The sequence below is a fragment of the Copadichromis virginalis genome, linkage group LG11 (genome assembly GCF_057382275.1).
Source record: "Copadichromis virginalis isolate Kocher_CV1m ecotype Utaka linkage group LG11, C_Virginalis_male_GT1.1, whole genome shotgun sequence".
Taxonomy (NCBI): domain Eukaryota; kingdom Metazoa; phylum Chordata; class Actinopteri; order Cichliformes; family Cichlidae; genus Copadichromis; species Copadichromis virginalis.
Window position 1 is genome coordinate 13,085,760 of NC_140628.1, and position 22,242 is coordinate 13,108,001.

Consider the following 22,242-nt stretch of genomic DNA (forward strand, 5'->3'; position numbering starts at 1 on the left):
GGGATGGGCTATTCTATAGGAAAAATTGAATAATGTTAATGGGCGTTTTTCTTTCTTTCTCAGCCTCTGACACACTGTGCATCATTTCTCTCTGTCTCTCCTCCCATCGCTAACCGCTCTCTGCCATTATTTTACTGCTACAAACGGCCCGAGCAAGCGAAACAGATGGACAAATAGTCCTTGGGATGAATTCCATGGTGGCTTTTGGCAGCAGCAAGCTGAGGCTGAGGTGTCTGTCAGCATCTGCACTGAGTTGTCAAAATCTGATATAGTCATTCAAATAGCAACAGAGTAGACATGTTAAAAAGCAGCAGGCTGTGTTTCTCAGGCAATGCGAGCAGGGAAACAGGCCGGTGCTCCCAGCTGAATCTTTAATGACTGAGTAACACAGCCATTACATCATGTAAGTTTGGTAAAACAGTTGTGCCCTGTTAATACTTTGTCCTAATCTTCATGTTCTGTGTTACTTCTTCACTTTGGTGTTTCACTTCCTCAAAGCTGAAGCTCGCTACGTCGATCCGCAACAGAGATGATGTTGGAACCACTTAGACCAGATTTTATGTATCGATGCTGATGTCTTTACCGTAGCTACTGAAGCATAAATATTTTGGAGATTCACATTTGCTGCACACGGGAAGCTCTCCAGAAAATAATTATTCAGACAGTTGCAGATTCAGCAAGATTCCTTCAACATGTTTTATTAGCTCTCAAGAGGCAAAATCAAAATGCTATTACAAGTGATCATTTTTCCCCACTGCAAGCTTTGTTTACAGCTATTGTGAGGAGGATCGTGATGATCCAGTTTCTGGAATCTGGAGCAAGAAGTAAGTTAAGGTTTCCATGTTTCTCTCTCTTATGTTGTTCCAGGATATCTGCAAGGCTCTGTGGTGCCACCGTGTTGGGAGGAAGTGTGAGACCAAATTCATGCCAGCTGCTGAGGGCTCTGCTTGCGGCCCCGATATGGTGACTTAACACATGATGTAGTGCGTGTGTGCGCATGTGTGGGTATGGCGATGTGTTTGGTTAAAGGGGTTGACACTCACAGGCTTTTTTACCTCAAGAGTGGCATCACATGAGTGGCATGGGAGCCGCTGACTTCTACTGGAATCTTTTATCCATTTCCTTAGAGGCATTTGAAGCGGAAGACAGTTCCAACCGCTAGCAGGAAAATGAAGATACCTTCTTCAAAATGTCATTTGTACACTGGAAAAAAAGTCCACAATCTATTCAGGGCATAGAGTTAGCTTTTAGTCATATCACCAATAAGATAACCTTTGTTTCTTGATAGCCAAAGGAGCCAAAATGTTCCTCCAATTGATATGGCATTTAGCAAACATTGCCTTTATTCTTTAGGACAGCCTAAACAAGAGCCCCACACACATTTCCTCTCAGTTTTGGTGAGAAAAATACCATCCAACAGAGTAACACAACTCAGTAAGAGAGTTTTACTCTGTTATGTGTGCTAACTTAAGAAAAGTGGATTTAAACACGTCTATTGAAAAATGACTTCACTCTCAGGGCAAATTCTCCTTCCTGCATATCAGTTGCCCTAGCAGTGTTTTGGCAGTGTGCTTCTTTACATTACCAAGCGTGTAAAAGTATAAGCGGGGGAAAGCTTGTAAAAATGGGAAACACATTCTTTGACTTAGGGATACCACAGACCTTTAAGTCAGTAAGCTGCAAAGGACAATAAGCCATAGCTATGAATACACTGAAAAGGCAACAATGATGTGCATAGCCTTATAAAAGTAACATTTATTGAGTGTTTTATTGTTATGTAGTGTTAAGTCCAGCTATTTGAAAGCAAATGGCTTGAACTGAGTGATACTACACTTCTTTTAACTGCTTTTTGCTTACATAGCAATGGCCTCATATCCCAGCACAGACTATTTAAGTTATTTTCAAGCCAAATCAGCAACTTTACTTTGATTTAGTACATTTGAGGGTAGTGTAAATGAAAACTCCTTTTTTTTCTTTTGCTCTAGGTACCACTCTGTCCTTCCTTCTTTTACCTCAGGGAGCAGCTGCAGTTCGTTTGTTGCTGATGTGGCAGAAATATGCAATTGGCTTGGATCCAAAAAGCAATCTGCGCTCTTTATTTATTCTTTGTTTTCTTTTTCATTCTTCTTTTCAAGATGATTCCCCCCCGAGGCTTGCTCTTTCTCTTACCCTCACTCCCCTGACAGCTTCTCATCAACGTTTGCATCTCAATATATTAAACTTGATGGTTTAATCTCGCGCTCCCCCTCCACGGGAAAATTAACCGAGCACAAACACTGACTGCCTCACATAGGAATCTGCGGCACTCAGCCGCAGGGGGAAAACTGAGGGGAAATCAGCTGTTCTAGTTCTTAGTCAAGGACCATGAGATTAGTTGGTAAGGTGTGCATGAGTCTGCATATGCTGGCGTGTGGGTCTGTGGTCTCTTGTGTAGTTATTGTTCACATAGTGAGAACAAGAACAGCTGCATATGTTCGATGTATGGACATAGCACAGCTTATGCAATACCAGTGTGTGTGGCATTCTGGGAGAAGAAGTACACTGAAGCTGATTAATGATTCGGCCTTTGATGTATGTACTCGATTGTGGCTTTGAGTTTTCCCTGTACGATAACCATCATTGCATGCAGTCAAAAGAAGTGCAGAAACATATTTAAAGATTTTTATTTTTTTTTATCCACTATCGTGTAATCTTCGGTTTTGCCTGCTGCCTTAAGGGACACATTTGGCAGTGTTCACTGCTCGAAAGCTGCTTGGTCAGAAGCAGCTAGTAACACTATATGCACATGGCTTTTCAGTCCACCAGAGATCAGAATGAAAGAGAAATTGGTCTTTGAAAATTGAAAGAGCATGAGATGACCTTGAAAAGGTTTTACTGGTAGACTGTGAACATGTAACCAGGACTGGGCCACAGTTAAAAAAAAACACAAAACAAAACAGTACAGTAAGCACAGTAAGTCATGTCTTGACGTGGCAGAGGTGAACATAATAAGGCACATTTGCAGTGCAATCAAATCAAGTATTAAACAGATTTTAACCTCACTGCTCTTCTCTACAAAATCTCTGTTAAGTCCAGTCCCACAGACTTGCACGGATGTTAGAATAGCACTTGCCAGTGAGTTTGCAGCCAGCATGTTCAGTGATCCTATTAATGACCACAGCACACTCTACCTAGAACAGAGTGTTCCCCATAATGAGAAATGCATGCCACATGCTACATATGAGAAACGGTAAAGATGGACGATGCTGCAGTCTGATTGTGTGTGAGTTCACTCGTGATTAAGATAAAAACGGGTCTAGTTTTGACAGTTTCTATTTGAACCCCCATTCTGCTGCATCTTTCTCTTTCCCATATATCAATGCTCTTTTGTTCCCTTCAGTGGTGTCGTCGGGGCCAGTGTGTGAAACAGGGTGATGAGGGTCCAAGGCCTCAGCATGGCCACTGGTCAGAGTGGTCCACCTGGTCTACATGCTCTAGAAGCTGTGAGAGCGGCGTTACATATCGTGAGAGGCAATGCAACAACCCCAGGTAGGGAAAGACAAAGCAATGGCCTCTGACATTATATTTACATAGAATCTTACATAGCATTAGAAAAACATAAATGTACAAGTGACTACAAACTTTACTCAAAACCTCTTCTGTCTGTATTGCTAGCTGACAGTTAACACAAAAACTGAAGCGGCACCTAGTTTTCTCTATATTTAAAAGTCCTCACATCCACTTGTCCTTAGTATCCTTTTAAAAACTTTTAATGATTTTTAAGCCAGACTAAAATAATTTTTGGATTTTAAATTAACTTAGGAGCGTCCTGGAATGGGAGTCTTATCATTGATATTGTTTTAAGTATCACAAATAAGTGTTTGTGTTCTAATTAAACAATTAAGATAAGAATTAAGAATAATGATATACTGAATGATTATTGAGCTTTAGATGTGTTTCTAGACCGACTCAGGACAAACCTTGTTAGCTGTTAATCCTCGTATCCAGTCTTTATGCTAAGCTATATGCTAACTATCATACTGCTGCCAGATAATACCACACTAACACATGTCCTCACAGCAAGTGTTACTTTGAACTACTACTGAATACACTACGAACAGTTCTACTAAATGGTGTTAAAAGTCTACTAAAAGTCATCATCTGTCAAAGTATAGTTTTCTAGTTGTATAATTTCTTACTATAACATGCAGAAGACTTGGATGGCCTGTGGTACCTCTGATTGTTTGACTAAGGGCCAACAGTATATTAAGAATTGTGATTAAGTCACACAAGTCTGTCACTTATCTGCTAATTTAGCCCCCAACTCATCAGTCACTCATGATTATTGCCACTGTCAGTCAGTCAGGGGCCCCTATTCCAAATGCTGGGACTTCCTTTTTATCATGTCATGCCAAGATCCTGACAAGTGGTGGGCTAAATTAGACAGAGAGTGAGGAGGAGAAAGAAAGACAAGGAAAGGAAAGCTGGTGGTGAAGGGTTAGAAGGACAAAGACAGGCAAGTGGAATAAAGTGGGAGGAGGAGGGGGGGATGACAGAAAAGGGATTAAAAAGGTGAAAGATGAAATGCAGAGATATCAAACGAAAGAACACAACACAGAGAGAGTGGTTGGAGAGTTTGCAGCTGTTTTTGTCCCATCCAAGAGATTTTTAGGAACATAACCCGAGGATATACACCTGTGATTTCACAAGCCTTCACAAAGGCACACTTATACACACATATGGAGTGAAACATGCTCATGGATCAACACAATCAGAATTTCACAGACTCTACAGATAAAAACTATCTTAAATGTTTTATTACCATTAACATTATTTCAATACTTTGCACTCTACTGTCACCCATGTTTGGGGTTTCAACACGAACATACAGTCACAGATAGAAGATGAAGAAAGAAGATCCATAAAATACTGGAAGCATGTTATTATGTGTTTCGTGCAGAAAAACCTTGAATTCTACACGTTTAAATCCATCTCTTTAGACCGGCATACGGAGGGAAGTTCTGCGAGGGTTCCTCCAGGTCATACAAACTTTGCAATACTGAAGACTGTCCCAGGAACACCATTGACTATAGAGCACAACAGTGTGCTGAGTTCAACGGCAAACAGTTCAGAGGCTGGTACTACACTTGGAGACCATACACTAGAGTGGATGGTGAGAAAGCTTTCCTCTTAAATTTAAAAAAAAACTCGTAACTAAAGATTATTTGAAATGATAAAAGAGGCCTTTTTTATGGCCATTTTCTTTTTCTTCCAGATCAAGATCTATGCAAGCTCTACTGCTTTGCTGAAGGTTATGATTTCTTTTTTGCCTTGGCCAGCAAAGTTAAGGATGGGACACTCTGCTCACCAGACAGCTCTAATGTCTGCATTGATGGACTGTGTGAGGTAATGTTAAATGTTAAGTTGGAAAGTAACATGATGTGACCAAACATTGATGTCAAAGTGCTACATTTATGTATATGGCGTGTGAGGTCTTTCAAAGTGGCTTCATGAAGTTTGACAATGGATGTAAGCAGTAAAGAACATCAATAGACTCTTTTATTTCTCCTGCTGTCTGCTACTTTAGATGTAATGAATAGTAAAATATTGACCTGTCACCACGTACATAATAAATGTTGGAATTTTGTAAATGTTGTAATCGAATGCGTACTGTGACGCAGTCTTGTGTTTTTATGTGTGTGAGCTACACTGTCATCAAAAGCGCTGATGGTTTTCTTCCACAGAGAGTTGGCTGTGACCGTGTTTTAGGCTCCACAGCTGTGCCCGATGCTTGTGGGGTGTGTAAAGGAGACAACTCCACCTGCAAGATTTACAAAGGACAGTACACAAAACAGCATTTTACTAACCGTACGTCACAAATGAATTATTCACTTCATTGGTTTTTAACGATTTTATTGGAAATGCTTTAAAACCTAATATTTGTTTTCATGTCCCACAAACTTTGTATGGTGCAGTCCTCACCATAAAATCTGTGTAGCCTAATATCATATTATTAACATTTTGTTTTGTTTGCTGGAGTTTTATGTCACTTTTAATGCTTATTTAAGATCTTCTAATATTTCTCAGAGTACTATGCAGTGATAACCATCCCAGCTGGAGCTCGGAGCATCCGTGTGATTGAACTGAATTCCTCCACCTCCTACTTGGCTGTCAGGGACACACATAGACGCTACTACCTTAATGGCCACTGGACCGTGGACTGGCCTGGCCGACACCCCGTTGCTGGAGCAATTTTCGAGTACAAAAGACCATATAACAGACCAGAGAGTCTCATATCAGCCGGTCCCACCAATGAGACTCTAGTAATAGAGGTAGTAGGTCATTGGTCTCAGTAACATGATTAAGACCTACTTTCCTTCTCCTTTTTCTTTGTGACTTACTTGCCTGTTTATTACCTTTTTTCCTTTAGGTGCTGTTGCAGGGCTGGAATCCTGGTGTGCATTGGGAATATACTCTAAAGAAAGCTGATGAGAAACTGATGAAGAACCGCATCAAGCACAATTATACATGGGCTATCATACGCTCCCAGTGCTCAGCCACTTGTGCTGGAGGTACGAGCAAACATTTAAAAAATGCAATGTCTTTGTTTTTAATTTTTATTTTTTTGGATTTATGTTTGTTTTTTCATAGATGCAACTTTTTAAGAAGCTATTTAAAATCTGTTGCACTGATGAAAAAGCACGCATCACCTCTAATCTTGATCTAAAACCGTAAATGAGGAGGACAATTTGTAGATCAGTAGACTAAGCCTAAAGCTTAGTTCTTGCCTCTCTGACCTTTAATCAGTCTTTTAGCTCCAGGTTAAATGGAGACGAGCGTGTTCCCATCATTACTGAGGGGACATTAGAGGCTCTTGGTTCAAACTGGTGGGACCTCTCCTTATTCAGCTGGAGACTTGCTATTACAAACACACACACACATTGCAAGCACACACATGCCTGCCTGCGACCAGTGGCCTTTGTCCCCTGGGCAGGTAATTTGTGGCCAGAGGTTGAGGAACAAGGGTGCATTGTGTAGGCATGGCTATATTTGTGCATGTGCGCTTGCTTAGCGTCATCACTGTGAACAAAGCTCTTAGTGTAGAATTCCTATTGATTGACCCTTGAGGTTAAAGTTGTCCACCCCGGTCTGCTGCAGTACCCCCTAGCCACCTCCACCTCAATGAATACTGATTGCAGGTTGTGATGAGTTGAGAGTCTTTTGCTTTATTAAAGAGTATGACTGACTAAGTGACCTATATTAGCTCAGATGTACTGACTGACTCTGCCTAAGTTAAAATAATAATCAAAGTAGTCTTAAAACCTGATTTAAGGTTTACTTAGATTAATCAACACAATATGCAATTGTGCAAGAAGTCACTGATGCTAAAGCCACTTCAGTCAAACATGAATATTAGTTTAAGTTTATTAAAGATGAAAGGACAATCTGGTGATAAACTAGTAAAGTTAATTGAATCAAATTAAGTTTTTTGCACACATGTGAGACAAAAACATTTATTTGAATAACATATGTAGAAGTGGTGAACGTGTGGTTCCATCTCCCATCATGCAGTTTTGTTGATTTTATAGTAGTTAAATAGCAGATTGACGCAAAATGACAACTGTATTCTTTAAACATTTCTATGTTTACTGATCTATACCCTATGCAGGCCAAATGAACACCAAGTCAGCATGCTACAAAGACTTGAAAGTGCAGGTGAATGTGTCGTACTGCAATCCCAGATCAAGACCAGCTACTGGATTGATGCCCTGCAACACCCAACCGTGTCCTCCCAGGTCAGACCCTCAGCATTTTCATGTGTATTTGTTATGTTTGCTGATCATCCCCACTAGTCATCATGTATTATAAATTGTGTTAATTAATTTAAGTAGGTTTTCTAACATGTATAGTTTTTTTTTCTCGTTTGGCTAACTGCATATCTGTTGGTCTACCGGTCCAACGTTTTCATCTAAAATAAAAAATCTGTGTTACGACTGGATGGGGCGGTTAAATGGTCCATTGGTCGTCACTGTCATGTCACAGCAAGAAGGGTGTGGTTGTACTGGTGTGACTGGGGCATAAATTTTAAGTTAACTGGCAAAATATTCTAAATTGGACATAAGTGTGAGTGTGATTGACCGTTTTTTTTTTTCTCTGTTTTAGCTCATATCTCGTAGAAATCAGCTTGGTTCATCTCCTTTCTGATTTCATGTTCACCCATATATCACAGGTAGCCATGCAACTCTGTACAGGCAGTCACTGCATCCAGGAAATAAATCCCAGTGACTTCTGATTGTCATTAAATGGGTTACAGACATTCATGTTTAAATGCAGTCGCTTTCTTATTTTCCTAACTTTCCATCTGGCACCACCATTAGATTGAGACAAAACTATGGTCATATGCAGACTTCTGTTGTTAAGATGACTTTATGTAGTTACAACATCACAACTCATGCAAGTCAAACGAAATAATTTGTGACTTTTAAAAAAAATTGTGAATGACCTCATCAATATATCGGCGCTCTGGTTTTAGATGGCTCTCAGTCTGGACATTATTAAAAATGGTATTTGAATTGTGCAGACCTTTCCTCATATTTTCCAGATACATATTTTGGATGGAAAACAGCACAATGTTTGGCCCTTCAAGACTTCAGGCTTTGTCAATTATTCAGTTGTTCAGTTGACATATCCTGGAAGGGCCAGCGTCTACTTCTGGCTACGGGACAAAATGTGTTCAGTTGTAAATGGTGAACATTTTCTACATGCGTGCAATTCATGTTTGCACCTTAGGTAGCTAGAGGATCAGCTTTAGGGCCTCCAGCCAAGTATACTCACATCTAGTTATTGAAGGTAAAAACATGGCAGCGAATAGTATTCTGTCTACTTTGTTCTGGTGTTCTTACTCTCTCCCATCCTGCTATCTTCCTAGCTTCTCTCCTTTTCACCTTCTCTCTCCTTCACTCTTTCTCACTGCCACGTGTTGCTGGTCTGCAACACCTACACATCTGTTCTGCAATTTCTGTCAGAAGAGCTATTTATTACTTGAGTAATTTCTTCCAAAGTTCCCACACTATCTCCTCATAGTAAAGCCAATGAAGAGTGTCAGGCAGGACTGACTATATGTTTTACCCTTTTCCAACCCGTTAAAGCACCTGCTTTGTGATGATGACATTATCCTCACTTCAAAATGAAAAATAACTTACATTTTGGCCAGAACATGCGTGTGAGACACAGGGAAGAAGGAGAAGTTCCACTGGATATTCTGTTCATGTCTTTATCCAGTTCAGCATGAAAACCCCACCAACTGTCAGGAATGGTTAGCTTCTGTGTTTGTTTAATGCAGCAGGCCAAGAACTTGTAAACCTATTCACATGGATCATCACTTTGGGACCTAAGCTCTTTGGCCATATCAGGATCCACCTAGAACTTTTTTTCTTTTAGATGTCCAGCGCATCGGGGTATGCAAAATGCACTGCCAGTTTCTTTGGTGGGACATGCTGGTTCACTTCCAAACTCTGCTGATCAGAGCATATTTTTCCCACAAGGCTATACCAGGATGCTGGCCCAAGACTAATTGGGAAGTAGGAAATGTTATCATAAGCTGAGATGCACTTCCAGATTGCTGTGGTTAAGCAGGCTTTCCCAGTTGTTGTAAAATGTCAGCGGGGTCACCTTGAGTGGCACAAACATATTGAGGGAAAGTGGGAGTGAGACCCACTCCTGATTTTGTGGTTTTAGGGTGTAGTTCTGTAGGATCTTGGCTACGTTTAGGTGGTTTGGTCACTGTCTGTATCCCTGATGCTAAGAGCCAACAAAGAGGAACAAAGATCAGTCAACATGGCCTGATGCTGTGGACATCATCGGAAGTGGTTCACCCGTTGACAGGCAAGATATATATGAACACACACAGGGGAAATGTCCCTCCCTTGTCTGCACTGCTCTGGTCAGTGTCATGTTGTGTAAAGTCCTGGCCAGAAGATGTGTGAGTGTAAGGCATTCTTAGGACAGCAGTGGTTTCAAATAACAGGAGAATTTGCGATTGCGTTGATGGTTTAAAATGGTTTCGAATATATAGATATGTTTTTTAAGACTGGATATTTACATACAGGGTGGGGCAAAGCATTTAAATATCACTAAATATCACCAAATGTCACTAAAACTGCAGGGACCAACTGATTATATTATTTCCAGTGCTCATTGTGAAAAGCATTGTCAGACTTTAATGAGGTCTGCAAAAAATAAATAAATAAGATAGTAAAAACTTTATTTTCGATTAAAAGCAGACAGGCTTTCCGTGCCTAAATGTTGTTTCTATTAAGGCAGAATGCTGAACTTTGTTACACTGTATCATGCAAACTGAAAACTGGCACTCAAACCTTTTGTGAATGAAAAGATCATTTTAGCTAGCAGAGATAAAAGCATGTCTGTCTTAAAATCAATACCGAAAGAATTTACCTAGAGGCTTTGTTAGGCTTTTGCTGAGGCATCCATTTCTCTGTGCCCCTATTGTGAGCATTTCCATGAACACTCTTAGCTCTTGAAATATCAGCCAAGTTCTTGCAAACGAAGGGGACGCTGCTGACAAGCTGTGCATTGATTCATGAGCAGAGAGGGATTTAGCTGGGACACTGACCTCATCTTGGTCAGGGTTGCATGTGCACGTGCAGCAAAATTCTCTTGTTGTATGTGCAATTGTGACTTTGTCCGCCACATTTATAAAAATGTCATGCAGTAGCCAAACCAAACCATCAAAAAAAACCTTACGAGAACTCTCCATAAAGTTCTTGAACTAGAAGAACTAGAAGGTCAGTTGGGCACAATAAGGCCTTGTTGCAGTCATGCTTGCTTTCTGTAATAATATTTAGTATTTCTATGAAATGTAATATAATGTGACAGGAGCCTCAAAGTTAATACATTTCATAGAAAGTTTTAAAAGCAAAGTCAACAAAATTGTCGTGGTGCTGCCGCTAATGCATTGCCTGCAATGTGTTTCTCAAGGGGCGGTGTGTCTGCGCTTGTGTGCCTAAAATGTGATGCAACATATACAGCAACATCTTGCATGCAATCATGCTGCATGATGCTGTTGTTGTTTTTGCCAAAAGCAGAATGAGTGGCCATCAGCTGCTGCCTGGCTTGCTTGCACAGAAGACATGGCAGGGCAGCAGAAGGTGGTGACTTCAGTTACTTCTGAAGCTCTTTTCCACCCACACTTTCTCACCCTCTCATTAAGACAAATTTCAGTGTCCCTACTCCAACCCCACCTCAAAATCAGAGCCGCCAGCAGTCTTAAACTGCAGCAGTCTGTTAGCTCATATTCTTTCTACTAGCCCCATCTCCCGTCTTCTCAGTGCTTTTCACTGGAACCCGTCTTGCTTGTGAAGTCATCACTCTCATTCTGCATTTTCACGGGCGTTTACCAAGTATGCTTAAAAAATTATCAAGGCAGAAGAAAATGTGGATACAGTATTAAACAGCGCATCGATATTATGTAATCCACTCTGAAATCATGGAATCCCAATTATGTTAGCGTTTATCTCGTGTTTTATAGTAACCAGCAGCTGTTCAAAAGGGGATTTTTCCTCTGCATAGCTCTGTCATTGCCTGAATATTTTCCTCTCGCTCAGCTTGTATTTGTCTCCATTTTGGAACAGGTAACCTGGGAAAATGCTACAAGATGACCACAAAACTGTCTCGTATTCACTCGCATAAAGCAGTGATGGCGCTGACAATATGTATAAGTCTTCAGAAAAGGAACACATGTCCCCCCAGAGCTTTGTTATTTCAGCCTTTTTTTAGTATCTTTGTGGTTTATTGTATCATCATGTGTAGTAATGTGCTGTATTTTATTTAGTCATTTTTACTTTGTTTTCACTATTCAAGGGAAAAAATGGTGCTATGATGACAGCACACCGCTGCCAGCTGTGCAGACGATTCCCAGCCAGGATAAAAAATGTCTTTACTCATAGACACGCGGGGCGTTTTAAATAAAGGTTTACCAAAATTTAAGATAGGAGGGCCACCTCTGTACTCCACCTGGAGTTTTCTGTCATTACTGTTACCGAGTATTTTTTTAATGCCTGACAAATGTGTTTTTGTTATTTAATTATGTGCATTTTAAGCTCAGCATGGTAAGAAAAACAGTCTCAACGAGGTCAAGCTTGGTTAGTCTTTAAAGCATTTAACCACATCTTACGGCCTCCATTAAAGAGGGAGAGCCACATTTTCGTGGGGATGGTTTATTCGTTGTTGTGTGAAAGCAGTCAAAATCTTAAAACTGTGACATGCTTGACAATTTAAATGCAACACAGATGGCGGTACCAAAACTGTCTTTATGCTTTTGCACTGTTTATAAATGATTCACTTCATATGCATTGAACAGGCCTAGCTGACAACAGACACGATGACCTCTCAGTTAGGTGGAACCAATAACATTTTTAATGCTGCATTGAATTGCATTACATAGTAGGTTGAAGCCATTATTAATGTTCCTCAGCTCCAGCTCATGTCTGCTCGGAAAGAAAGGTCTGTGAAGTGCATTCATGGCTTTACTGTTCGTGGAGGGTTTGAATCCACGTGGGACCATAGTAATGTCTAAAGCCACTTTCCTATGCTACACGGCTTTGACTCTTTGATCTTGTCACCTCATTGCTGTCTGCCAGAGCCTTCAACATCCTTCATCTCTTAGATTTGTCATTGTTTAGCACCGACACTAGTATCTGAAAGCCATGTGCCACCAATCATTTCTTTTGATTATTCTTCCAAGGAGCCAAACATTGTTGTAATTTTTTAAAGTAGTCTTGAGCCATAGTTCTCCCTGCTTTTTGTTGGTCTTTCACATTTTTTTAGCTGCTTTTTCACTTATTTTTCTTGCAGGCCTCAAGCCACTTAACACTGACCTGTGAACGACTCAAGCATAAAAAAGGCCCCTAACTCAAAGGATAAAGTGGTGTTGTATCTACACATAACAGACAACATAGCAAAGAACAATTTTAAATTGTATCTTTAGATACTTGGTTAGTAGCAGCCTGTCACAAAAACACATAATCATTTAGTTGATTCTATTAGAAAATGTCAAAGATAACACAGATTGACAGGAATAAGGTAGTTCTTGCACCAACAAGGCGATTCCCAAAGAGCAATCAGCCAACAACTGGCATATCTCAGCATGGTGAGCAGTGTGTCCTCATAAAATCTGAGGAAACTGGACAAGTAGAGGACAAAAGAAGGAAGTATCAGGTCTAAAAAGCATCTACACCAGATGAACAGCATCTCAAAGTTATGTCTTTAAGAAACGGGGGGGAAAAATCCATCAAAGAAAAGAGCGATGCATCTTGCGCTTCAGATGATCCATTGCTGTTTACTGAAGCCTCATAAGAAATGGTCTCAGTGGAGGGATGGCTGTCAAGAAGCCATTTTTAGGGAAGGGAAACAGGGAGAAAAGGCTGAGATATGCCAAATTACACAAGAACTGGACTGAAAATCAGTGGCAACATGTCTTGCAGAGTATTAATCCAAACTTTGAAATTTGGATGTGAAAATGATAGGTATCAGCATGCGATACCATCTGGAAAGCGTCTCGTTGGCAACAGCTTCATTTTTCAGCATAACAATGATCACACATTGTCAAAAATGATACCTGCACAGAAACACACAAAGGAACACTATCAGTCATGGAAACGACTCCTTTTTGTGAAGTAGCTTAAACATAAGACCTTGCAAGTTGTTCTGGGTCACCTTTCCAAATGCATCCCGCTGTGTCTGCGAGCTCATTGTATATCAGAATGCAGACACACAACACTACAGCAAGCTTTCAAACAGTACTTTAAGCAGTTTTTTTTAAAGGAAAAAGGAAACAAAAAGTACTTCAACATTAATTTGTTAGGTTTATATTTAGTACACACAACTGAAACCAATAACAAACGTGCTAAAAAGAAACATGCCTCTTTTTCAATACAAAAATTTCAATCAAAGTGGACGTGTTGGTTTGATAAATATACAATCAATTTACAACCCAAAGCACAACATATGTGGAATCCACTGTGAAATGGCAACAATCTATGTAAAACTTTGGGGACTGTAGAAATTGATGAATATATGGAATATTTGCTATAACAATTTTATGCCAAGCTTGACTAATTCATTTATTTCTAGTTTATATTGATACAATAATCACTGAGTGGTCTAAATTACGTTCCCCAATGATTTCCTGTATTCCCTTTGCACAGAAATAACACAACTGAAATGGAAGTATTTCTGATAACTGTATAGACATGATGGAAATCCAGGTAGGGTATTATGTTTCTATACCATACTTAAAGTGGAAAATCTAATTATATTTCTCTTGGTAAATAGGTCATAATGGCATCACGAAACTAGATGTTTCTGGAAAGAGGGGGAAATAAATCCCTTTTGAGACCTCTCTTCCACTTCTAATGCATCCACATACAAAGACTGCTTTAAGACGCTGTCTGCAGTGTCCATCACTTATGTTTCTTCAGGCTTGGCCATAACCGTAAATCTAACAGGTTGGATACGTTAATATGGATACCTTTTTTCCCTTTCTCCATCACCTTTCCCATCCTATCCGAGCAATCGCCCACACATACACACCAAAAATAAATAAATAACCCCACACTGGTACAACCAAGCAGTCAGCCAAGGATAGCTGTCATTCAGTCAAAGTTGTGCTCAGGCCACAGCACTTCCAATCTCTCAACGGGGATTTGTGAGACTGTGACTGCATGACAACCACTCTCCACGCTGTCTGTCTGCTCCTCTGTCTCTCTGCCGTCTGTATCTTTTAAAAGTCGTTTATAAATATGTTCAGATTCACATTTGCCCTCTCTCTCTCGCACTTCTTTACTCACTCGTGGTAGATGTGCATGCTCCTCTGACATAATCTATTTCTCCTTTGCTTGCTTTGTACTGTTTAGCCACTAATGGACCTGCCTGTGTACACTGAGCTGAGGAAGCAGTGATAATAAAGGCTGTAAAGTAATCTCACAACAGTTTACACCCGTCTCTTAGGATTATCTCGTTCATTATCTAAAGCTGGAGCTTCTGGTCTGCATGTGTATGCGTGTTTATATGTGTGTGCATGGGAACCATGTGTTGGTAAGACACATACAGCAACATCTGACAGATTTTCACTGTTCTGAGCAAAACCCAACATTTCTTGATGTATAAACGACTTCAGATAACAATAAGGACTCTAAAAATGAGAGCTCTCTTGTGGCTGCAAAATATTTTCAACTTAATAAGATTAGATAGGCTTTACAGTATTTTTCCTGTTGGTTACGGTGTAACCTGCTCTGCATTCCTGTGCATTTACATCCTCCATAGACCTTCTTATGCCATTGCCGTCCATACAATGCTCAGATTTCCTGTTAAACATCCATAACATGTATAGGATATAGTTGCCTGATTAATGTGTTGTACTATATCAAAGTTCTGTTTCATGCTTTATTCAAGCTAAACTAGTTTCAGTTATACTTTTGTCAAATATCCAGTCTAGTATTAAGCATTTTTGTTAAAAATTGTAAATGTGCGTGTGCTTCTTTTATTCAAGTTATCAAAGTGCATAGGTCTTTTACAGTTTGTGGGCCCTCGCCATGCATGAACTGAATCTGAAGCAGAACACATGCTGGACCGACCGAAACACGCACAACTTGGATGCAAGTGTAGACCAGCAGGCTGTGGTCACCAGTCTATCTCTACATGTCATCCTATTCTAAGGCCGTGCAGTTATTTAATTTTGCTGTGTCTGCAACCAGTGATTTGGACCGAACAAGCATTACATCATGGAAAAAGGTTTCCGATGCCCACTCACATTTAGAGCATGATATCACTCTGTCTCACACTGCTGGTGTACACTGAAAAAAAAAAACCACACAGTGATATATACATGTAAAAGTCCAAGCAGACACGCACAGTGGCAAAGCTATAAACACTGGTCAGAGGTTATTTAATGCACTAGTGTGTATTTAGACAGCGTCATTTAGACCTCAAAGGCTATCTGACACACCACAGGACACCTGAGCTCTTGTGCTTCTGTCCAGGGAGCATGATGCTTACTCGTCCTTCAACCACAGTTACTCATACCAGCCGAGGCAAAGATCACAAGGTGTTCTATAACTTGATCCAGCATTAAACAGTATATTATTTCGATGGCCGTTCCTGTGAAGTGATTGTGTTGATATTTACATGGTAAAAGTAAGTACCCTGGAGTATGAAATAAAGTTTTAATTTGCACTTTATCATATATATACATTCAAATATTTTGCCAACTGTATGCCAGATGGCTATATTTTACTTTCCTGTGCAGGAAGGGATATCTAAGAAGGGGTAAGAGAGCCAAGATAATATGTCATAATAAGTGATTTTATGTCATCATAACTTTTCTTAAATGTTAAATGAGTGACATCAGCTACTATACTACAAATTAGCATGCTGTGACATAGGAATCTTGTGCATATTAGGAATTGAAGTATTTATGGAAATATATTTATAAAAAATACAATATTCTGAATTTTGTACCTTGTGAAACTAAAAATAAAAATGAAACAAACCCCAAAAAAGTCCCTGCTCTTGAAGGGTGTGTTGCACTTAGGCTTCGGTTGGCGTTCCGCTTGCATTTATTTATGTGTTTAATGACGCCATCAAAGTTCAGCTCACATTTCTTTGCCAAAGGTTAATAAATATTATGTCAACATGTTAAATGTATTACATATATGTGTTGATTACTTGGTCGGTTTTTTAAAATAAACAAGCGAATTGAAACTTTCATCTCTACATGCCGCTTTCGCTCCCCCTGAACCACCATTTGCTATTACCGCAGTGTGTATCTTCCTCATGACATGTCAAAACACCAGATAGATTTTCTACTTCTGCCTTTATTTACATTTGATAGTGCACATATGATGCCCTTTGGAGCTTTTCTCACTGACCTTCTGCAGCATTCCAAGCAAGTGATGCACCAAATTACTGCAAATAAAGTTTAGACTGTTAATATACACAGCTCAGTGTGCTGACAGCAATGTTTTGGGTTGTTTGGGGTAAATCGTAGGAGGCTGGGTGGGTATACTGGGGTGAAGTTAGAGAAAGGATAACAGAGTGTGTGTTGAGCGATTGAGCTGCCTGTGCCCTTAGTTTGGGGTCATTTGGAAGCGATGCAACAAAACTTTAAGAAAGTGCGAAGGCTTGAGGATTAGGCAACTTAACACATTTTACTGAGGCGCAGTCTTGGAAGAAAAATGCACTAAAATAGTATAAACTGAACTGTGTTATGTACAAAAGAAATAGGTGGTGATGTTTAGTTTTAGTCATGATTCAGCTTAGCCAGGCGAGGGGGGTTAAAATATTGCAGAGGTTTAACTTACAGCTTAAAGCCCCCGGCCGTTCTGGTTGTACATGATATTTAGAATATTGACAAATAAGCCATATTAACCATAATGACGTGCACAATATAAAATTTATATCAGATTTAGTTTAAATTTAGTTTAGATTTATTTTGAAACATTGCATGTCTGCAATGTCTTAGATTCGACAATCTTCTGCAGACGCTATTATATGAATGGATGATCTTTATTGTCATTATACATAGCACAGTGAAATTCTGTGTGGCTTTCTCTTAAGCTAAAAATTATTTTAAAAATAAAATAATAAAAAAAAATGGTAAGTTATTAAAGATAAAAATACACTTAGCACTGACAGAGCAGGAAAACAGCAGCATTATACACAATTTAGCCAGTTTCAGTATCGTTAGCTAATTAAAATGTCCTCCCTGCCATATGTATGTGTTTGTGTTGAAACGCGTGAATATTTCTGTGCCGTGTTTACACTCTAGTGTGGACTATGGTGGAAATTAGGGTGGTGGAAATCACCACTCAAGGGTAAATCTGTTCCTGTTCCTGAGCCTGTTCTTGTGTTTTTTTGCCCAACTGCTTTTTTGCTGGCAAACACACAGATTGTATACTGGTAACATAGATGGATTCCATAATACACCAGTGATTATCACAATAACAATACCACAATAACAATAATTATCATTAATTCCTGTACACTTGTCTAACTGATCGAGAAACTGTGCGTATTGACTCTATGGGTTTGCGTTGTGTTGTCCCAGCTGGTCTGTAGGAGAGTGGGGGGTGTGCAGCCGAAGCTGTGGAGAAGGGGAGCAGACTCGGCAGGTCCAGTGTGTCCAGAGAACCAGCCAGACTGACATGGACACCCTGGCTGACTCTCGTTGTGCCCAGCCGTCCCCGGTCAGGAAGCAGACCTGCAACACACACAGCTGTCCACCGGTTTGGACAACTGGGTCGTGGTCGCAGGTGAGAGTGTGAAACTTTAATGCTGTTTGTTTACGCTGCTGGCACGTTGCTGCTGAAGAACACAGCTTGAAAAACCCCTTTGAAGTCATACGCTCGCCCAGTAAGCCCTAAAGAGCTCTGCACATTGTGTTGTGAAGTTCGCCCTGGCTTTAATGGCTTCACCACATTTTATGACAGTGATCTCAGTGGCTTTAAACTATGAATGTGCCCGCTGAGACCTCCAGTGTTTTGTTCTCTGTCCAAATCCTATACATTCTGTGTGGTGACTTGTCTCAGTGTAACATTTTAACTGCCGTTTTACACCAAATATCGTCAACGACATGGCACAAGTGGTGTCCAGTTCGCTCTCCCCCTGGTAGCTTGTGGCACAGTGTAGTGCGTCACAGCCCCGTGTTTATTGGCTGTAGTGAATCACTTCAAGATTTAGATTGTCCCATTAGCTGTTTCTAGAATAAAAAAAGGATATTGAGGGAATTGCTGGAGTACCTCAAAGGAATTATTAAGGCAGTAAAGCACAGTAATCCATTGTGTGGTGACTATGCTGTATAGCAGCTTTTCTGAAATGCTATTTGTGCATAGCTGGCCTGTTAAGATGTTTAGCATGTGACATTTCCAGCCAGGTAATAGCTAAATTAAATATGTCAAACCCTCAATTAATTTTGATAAATTTGTTCCTTCTGCTTGAAAGAAGGTGGGAAAAAAATGGAAAGAAATTCTCAAAAAACCAGTTTAGTCTACATTTTTATGTCTTTGTTAATGGATGATAAAAATGTGTGTAACACATAACAAGGCTTTGACAATGCTGGAATATAACATGACAGTTTGGACCTAACTATGATAACAAAGATTGTTAATACTGTAGCATTTAAACCAACTGATCAGCCATTAATTAAGAGAAAGCTTTGCTCCAATACCTAAATGCAATCAGATATCATGTTTGTTTTTATTTGGCAGTGTTCGCGTAAGTGTGGCAATGGTTTGAAGAAGAGGACTGTGCTGTGTGTGAGCTCTAACCCGGGTGCCCAGGCACACACGCTGCCCAACAGCAAGTGCGCAGGCCTGCCAAAACCTGCTGGTCAGGATTCCTGCTTCATCAGACGCTGCCAGAAACAACGCAAGGTCCAGTGGTTTGTCTCCACATGGCAAGAGGTATGAAATTAAAATGAATAAAACAGCACTTATGCAGTATTTAAATGTATTTTTAGCTAATGTGAATAAGCTCTCTGTCTCTGCTCTGTTCCACATCCAGTGTTCAGTAACATGTGGTCGTGGCTATCAGGCACGCTTCATCAAGTGTGCAGAGAAGGTGTGTATTGTGTGTGTGTTTGATCAGACACAGCAAAAGGTCATTTTTCAGTGTCATAATAATTCGCTGCATTTAAATTCTCTTTAAATTCCAATTTGTTAATATTATTTTAATTATTTGCTTTTGTGTTTCTAAATTGATTTTTTGGAGGTTCTTTATTATATAATGGCATCTATAGCTTTAGTGAATTTCTCTATTTCATAATAAAGGACACTGCAGGAAAATACAGAGAGCTTGCTCCCAAGAAGTGCCACCATGTTTCCAAACCCATAGTAGAGCTTCAGAAGCCCTGCATCCTGGCTGAATGCCCTGTCCGCACAACACAATCAGTGTACTACCAATGGAAGACGCATCATCGGAGCTATCCAGCCCACCCTCCACCTCGGCCAGAATGGCGCTCGTCTCCTTGGTCTCAGGTATCAGCAGAATTTCCACTTTGGTAATATAAACAAGAGGAGGGAGCGAATGTGTCGCACAAAGGAGATTCACAGTATCTATAATCCGTTCCTTGTTGCTTCGCTCTCCGCAGTGCACGGTGACATGTGGAGGAGGAGTGCAGGCCAGGGCGGTCCAGTGTCTGGCGGAAGAGAAACCTTCCACCGGCTGTGCCGTCCATCTCAAACCTGCAGTGTCCCAGGCCTGCAATACCAACTTCTGTCCACAACCTGAGAAGAAAGGTACCAGTGCTCTTATTCTCTCAAAAGATCTCCCAAAAAAGAAAAAGAATTTCACTTTTTTTTTTCTCTTCTTTTTACACAGAACTTGCATGTAAGGATTACTTCAGCTGGTGTTACCTGGTGCCCCAACATGGAGTCTGCAACCACAAGTTCTATGGCAAGCAGTGCTGCCAGTCATGTTCAAATTCAAACCTATAATCCTAGGACGTGACTCAGTCCGCTGTACAGGCAGATAGGTAGTTAGTCAAAAGACTGCAAAACATGGTTGTGGTTTTAAGCATGTGGCGAGCACTGAAATACAAAGCCTTTTCTTTGGAAGTGCTCTTCATTTTCTCTCTGCGATGCCGGACATCTGGATACAAGAACTTGATGTTGACAGCACTACACAGGAATGTGATCGGGAAAAAACAAATAAAGACAAGAATTATGTGGAGGAACTAACAAAATAGTAATCGTGATTAAAGCAAATAGGATGGACATGTCTAAAAGAAACTGAAAAATCCCAGCTTTGTTTATATACTGTAGCTGAAAAGATCTGTACTCAGGACACTCAGCATCTCTCAGTCAACCAAAGGCCAACGATGGCAAACCAACAAAGAAAGACGTCTTCAAGCGCTGCCACGCAACATGTGATATGCCCTGGTCTGCGCTGCAGACCCTGATGAATTGACAATCTGTGGTTTCTTAATGAAAAGGGACGTTTCAAAGAGACGATAAAGGTATAAATAAATTTTGCCTTGAGCTTAATTTTTTTTAATTAAAAAAAAGAGAACAAAAATGACATGCTAATCAATGTGTATTTCTTTAATAGCTGGGCAGTTGCCATGGAAGTTGTCATGTAAAAGTAAAAAAAGAACAGAGCACAAATCAACTGCATCATCAGATGCATATGTTTTCTGTGACAGGATAAGTCTGCGCGATGTGGCTTTCCTTCCAAGTGGTGCTACAACTTTGTCACATTGAATTCATGAAATCAGTGTGAAATGTTCAAGCTTCAGGAAATAACAAATGAATTGTGTGACCCGTGTACAGTATTATTTGTTTTATTTATTGGCTTTGCAATGCAGTGTTTCTGGAAAACTGTATGATTAAGCATTATAAATGTGTCCTTGTATTACTCTACCCTAAGCCCATTACCTTAATATGTGTTATTAATTTTCATTACATGCTGTCAAACTGCACCTTTTTATGCAAAACCTTTATTTTATTTTTTAAAAGAAAGCAGCTGTCAAGTGAAATCACTAACAAGCCATATCAGTGTGTTGTTTAATGTGTCCTACATTATTATACATGACATTAGCATGCATTTATATGGCACAAAAATGCGTTACATATCAATTACATTTTAAAAGCACTGATGGATGATAGGTAATACTATTACAATATGATTTTTTTAACCGTGGTAATGAAATAAGATAAACAAAATGTGTAACTACAGGAACATGAGCCCCGATTTCATCATTTTTAGCTTTAAGTTGGACAGAGTATCTTTCAGGGGGGGATAAACTTGAAACTCTAAAAGGACTCCTGGAGAAAAGCAGAAAAACAAATATTCAGGATGGAAACTTGATCGCTTGACTCATACAACTTTGGCTACAGTCTTCAACTGGGCATGGCGCTGTCATCATGCCTTTACAGAGGATTAGGATTGCACCAAATCACTGACATCACTGTCACCATTGTTCCACTCTGCCATAGCGGGGGCTAGTACGTCTTTTGCATTTCTCTGGCTTCAAAATACAGATTTATAACTTTTACTTGTAACAGCTGTAATGTATATATGTACATTTAAACATCTTAACTCCAGTCTTTGCTTCTATTTATTATTTTCCTTCCAACATAAGTAAGATTACATGGTAGTTCACTGCTTTACCTACCTACTCAACTTTGATGGAATGTCTTTTCAGTACAGTTAGTTCAGTTCAATGCACTAAGCTACTAAATTACTTTT

The 22,242-nt window shown here is 39.9% G+C and overlaps 1 protein-coding gene across 1 annotated transcript in view; it reads left to right on the forward strand.

The window, feature by feature from the left end:
* adamts16 (ADAM metallopeptidase with thrombospondin type 1 motif, 16) overlaps positions 1-21,997 on the forward strand; it is a 49,924-nt gene extending 27,927 nt beyond the window's left edge. Inside the window, exons 11-24 of the mRNA XM_085473193.1 lie at positions 868-963; positions 3,380-3,528; positions 4,980-5,152; positions 5,255-5,385; positions 5,724-5,847; positions 6,067-6,311; positions 6,410-6,551; positions 7,649-7,775; positions 18,104-18,308; positions 19,263-19,457; positions 19,558-19,614; positions 19,824-20,030; positions 20,144-20,291; positions 20,374-21,997. Coding sequence (XP_085329319.1) covers positions 868-963; positions 3,380-3,528; positions 4,980-5,152; positions 5,255-5,385; positions 5,724-5,847; positions 6,067-6,311; positions 6,410-6,551; positions 7,649-7,775; positions 18,104-18,308; positions 19,263-19,457; positions 19,558-19,614; positions 19,824-20,030; positions 20,144-20,291; positions 20,374-20,489 — 2,115 coding nt within the window. The 3' untranslated portion in view covers positions 20,490-21,997. The remainder of the gene's footprint in view (positions 1-867; positions 964-3,379; positions 3,529-4,979; positions 5,153-5,254; positions 5,386-5,723; positions 5,848-6,066; positions 6,312-6,409; positions 6,552-7,648; positions 7,776-18,103; positions 18,309-19,262; positions 19,458-19,557; positions 19,615-19,823; positions 20,031-20,143; positions 20,292-20,373) is intronic.
* The last annotated feature ends 245 nt before the right edge of the window (positions 21,998-22,242 follow it).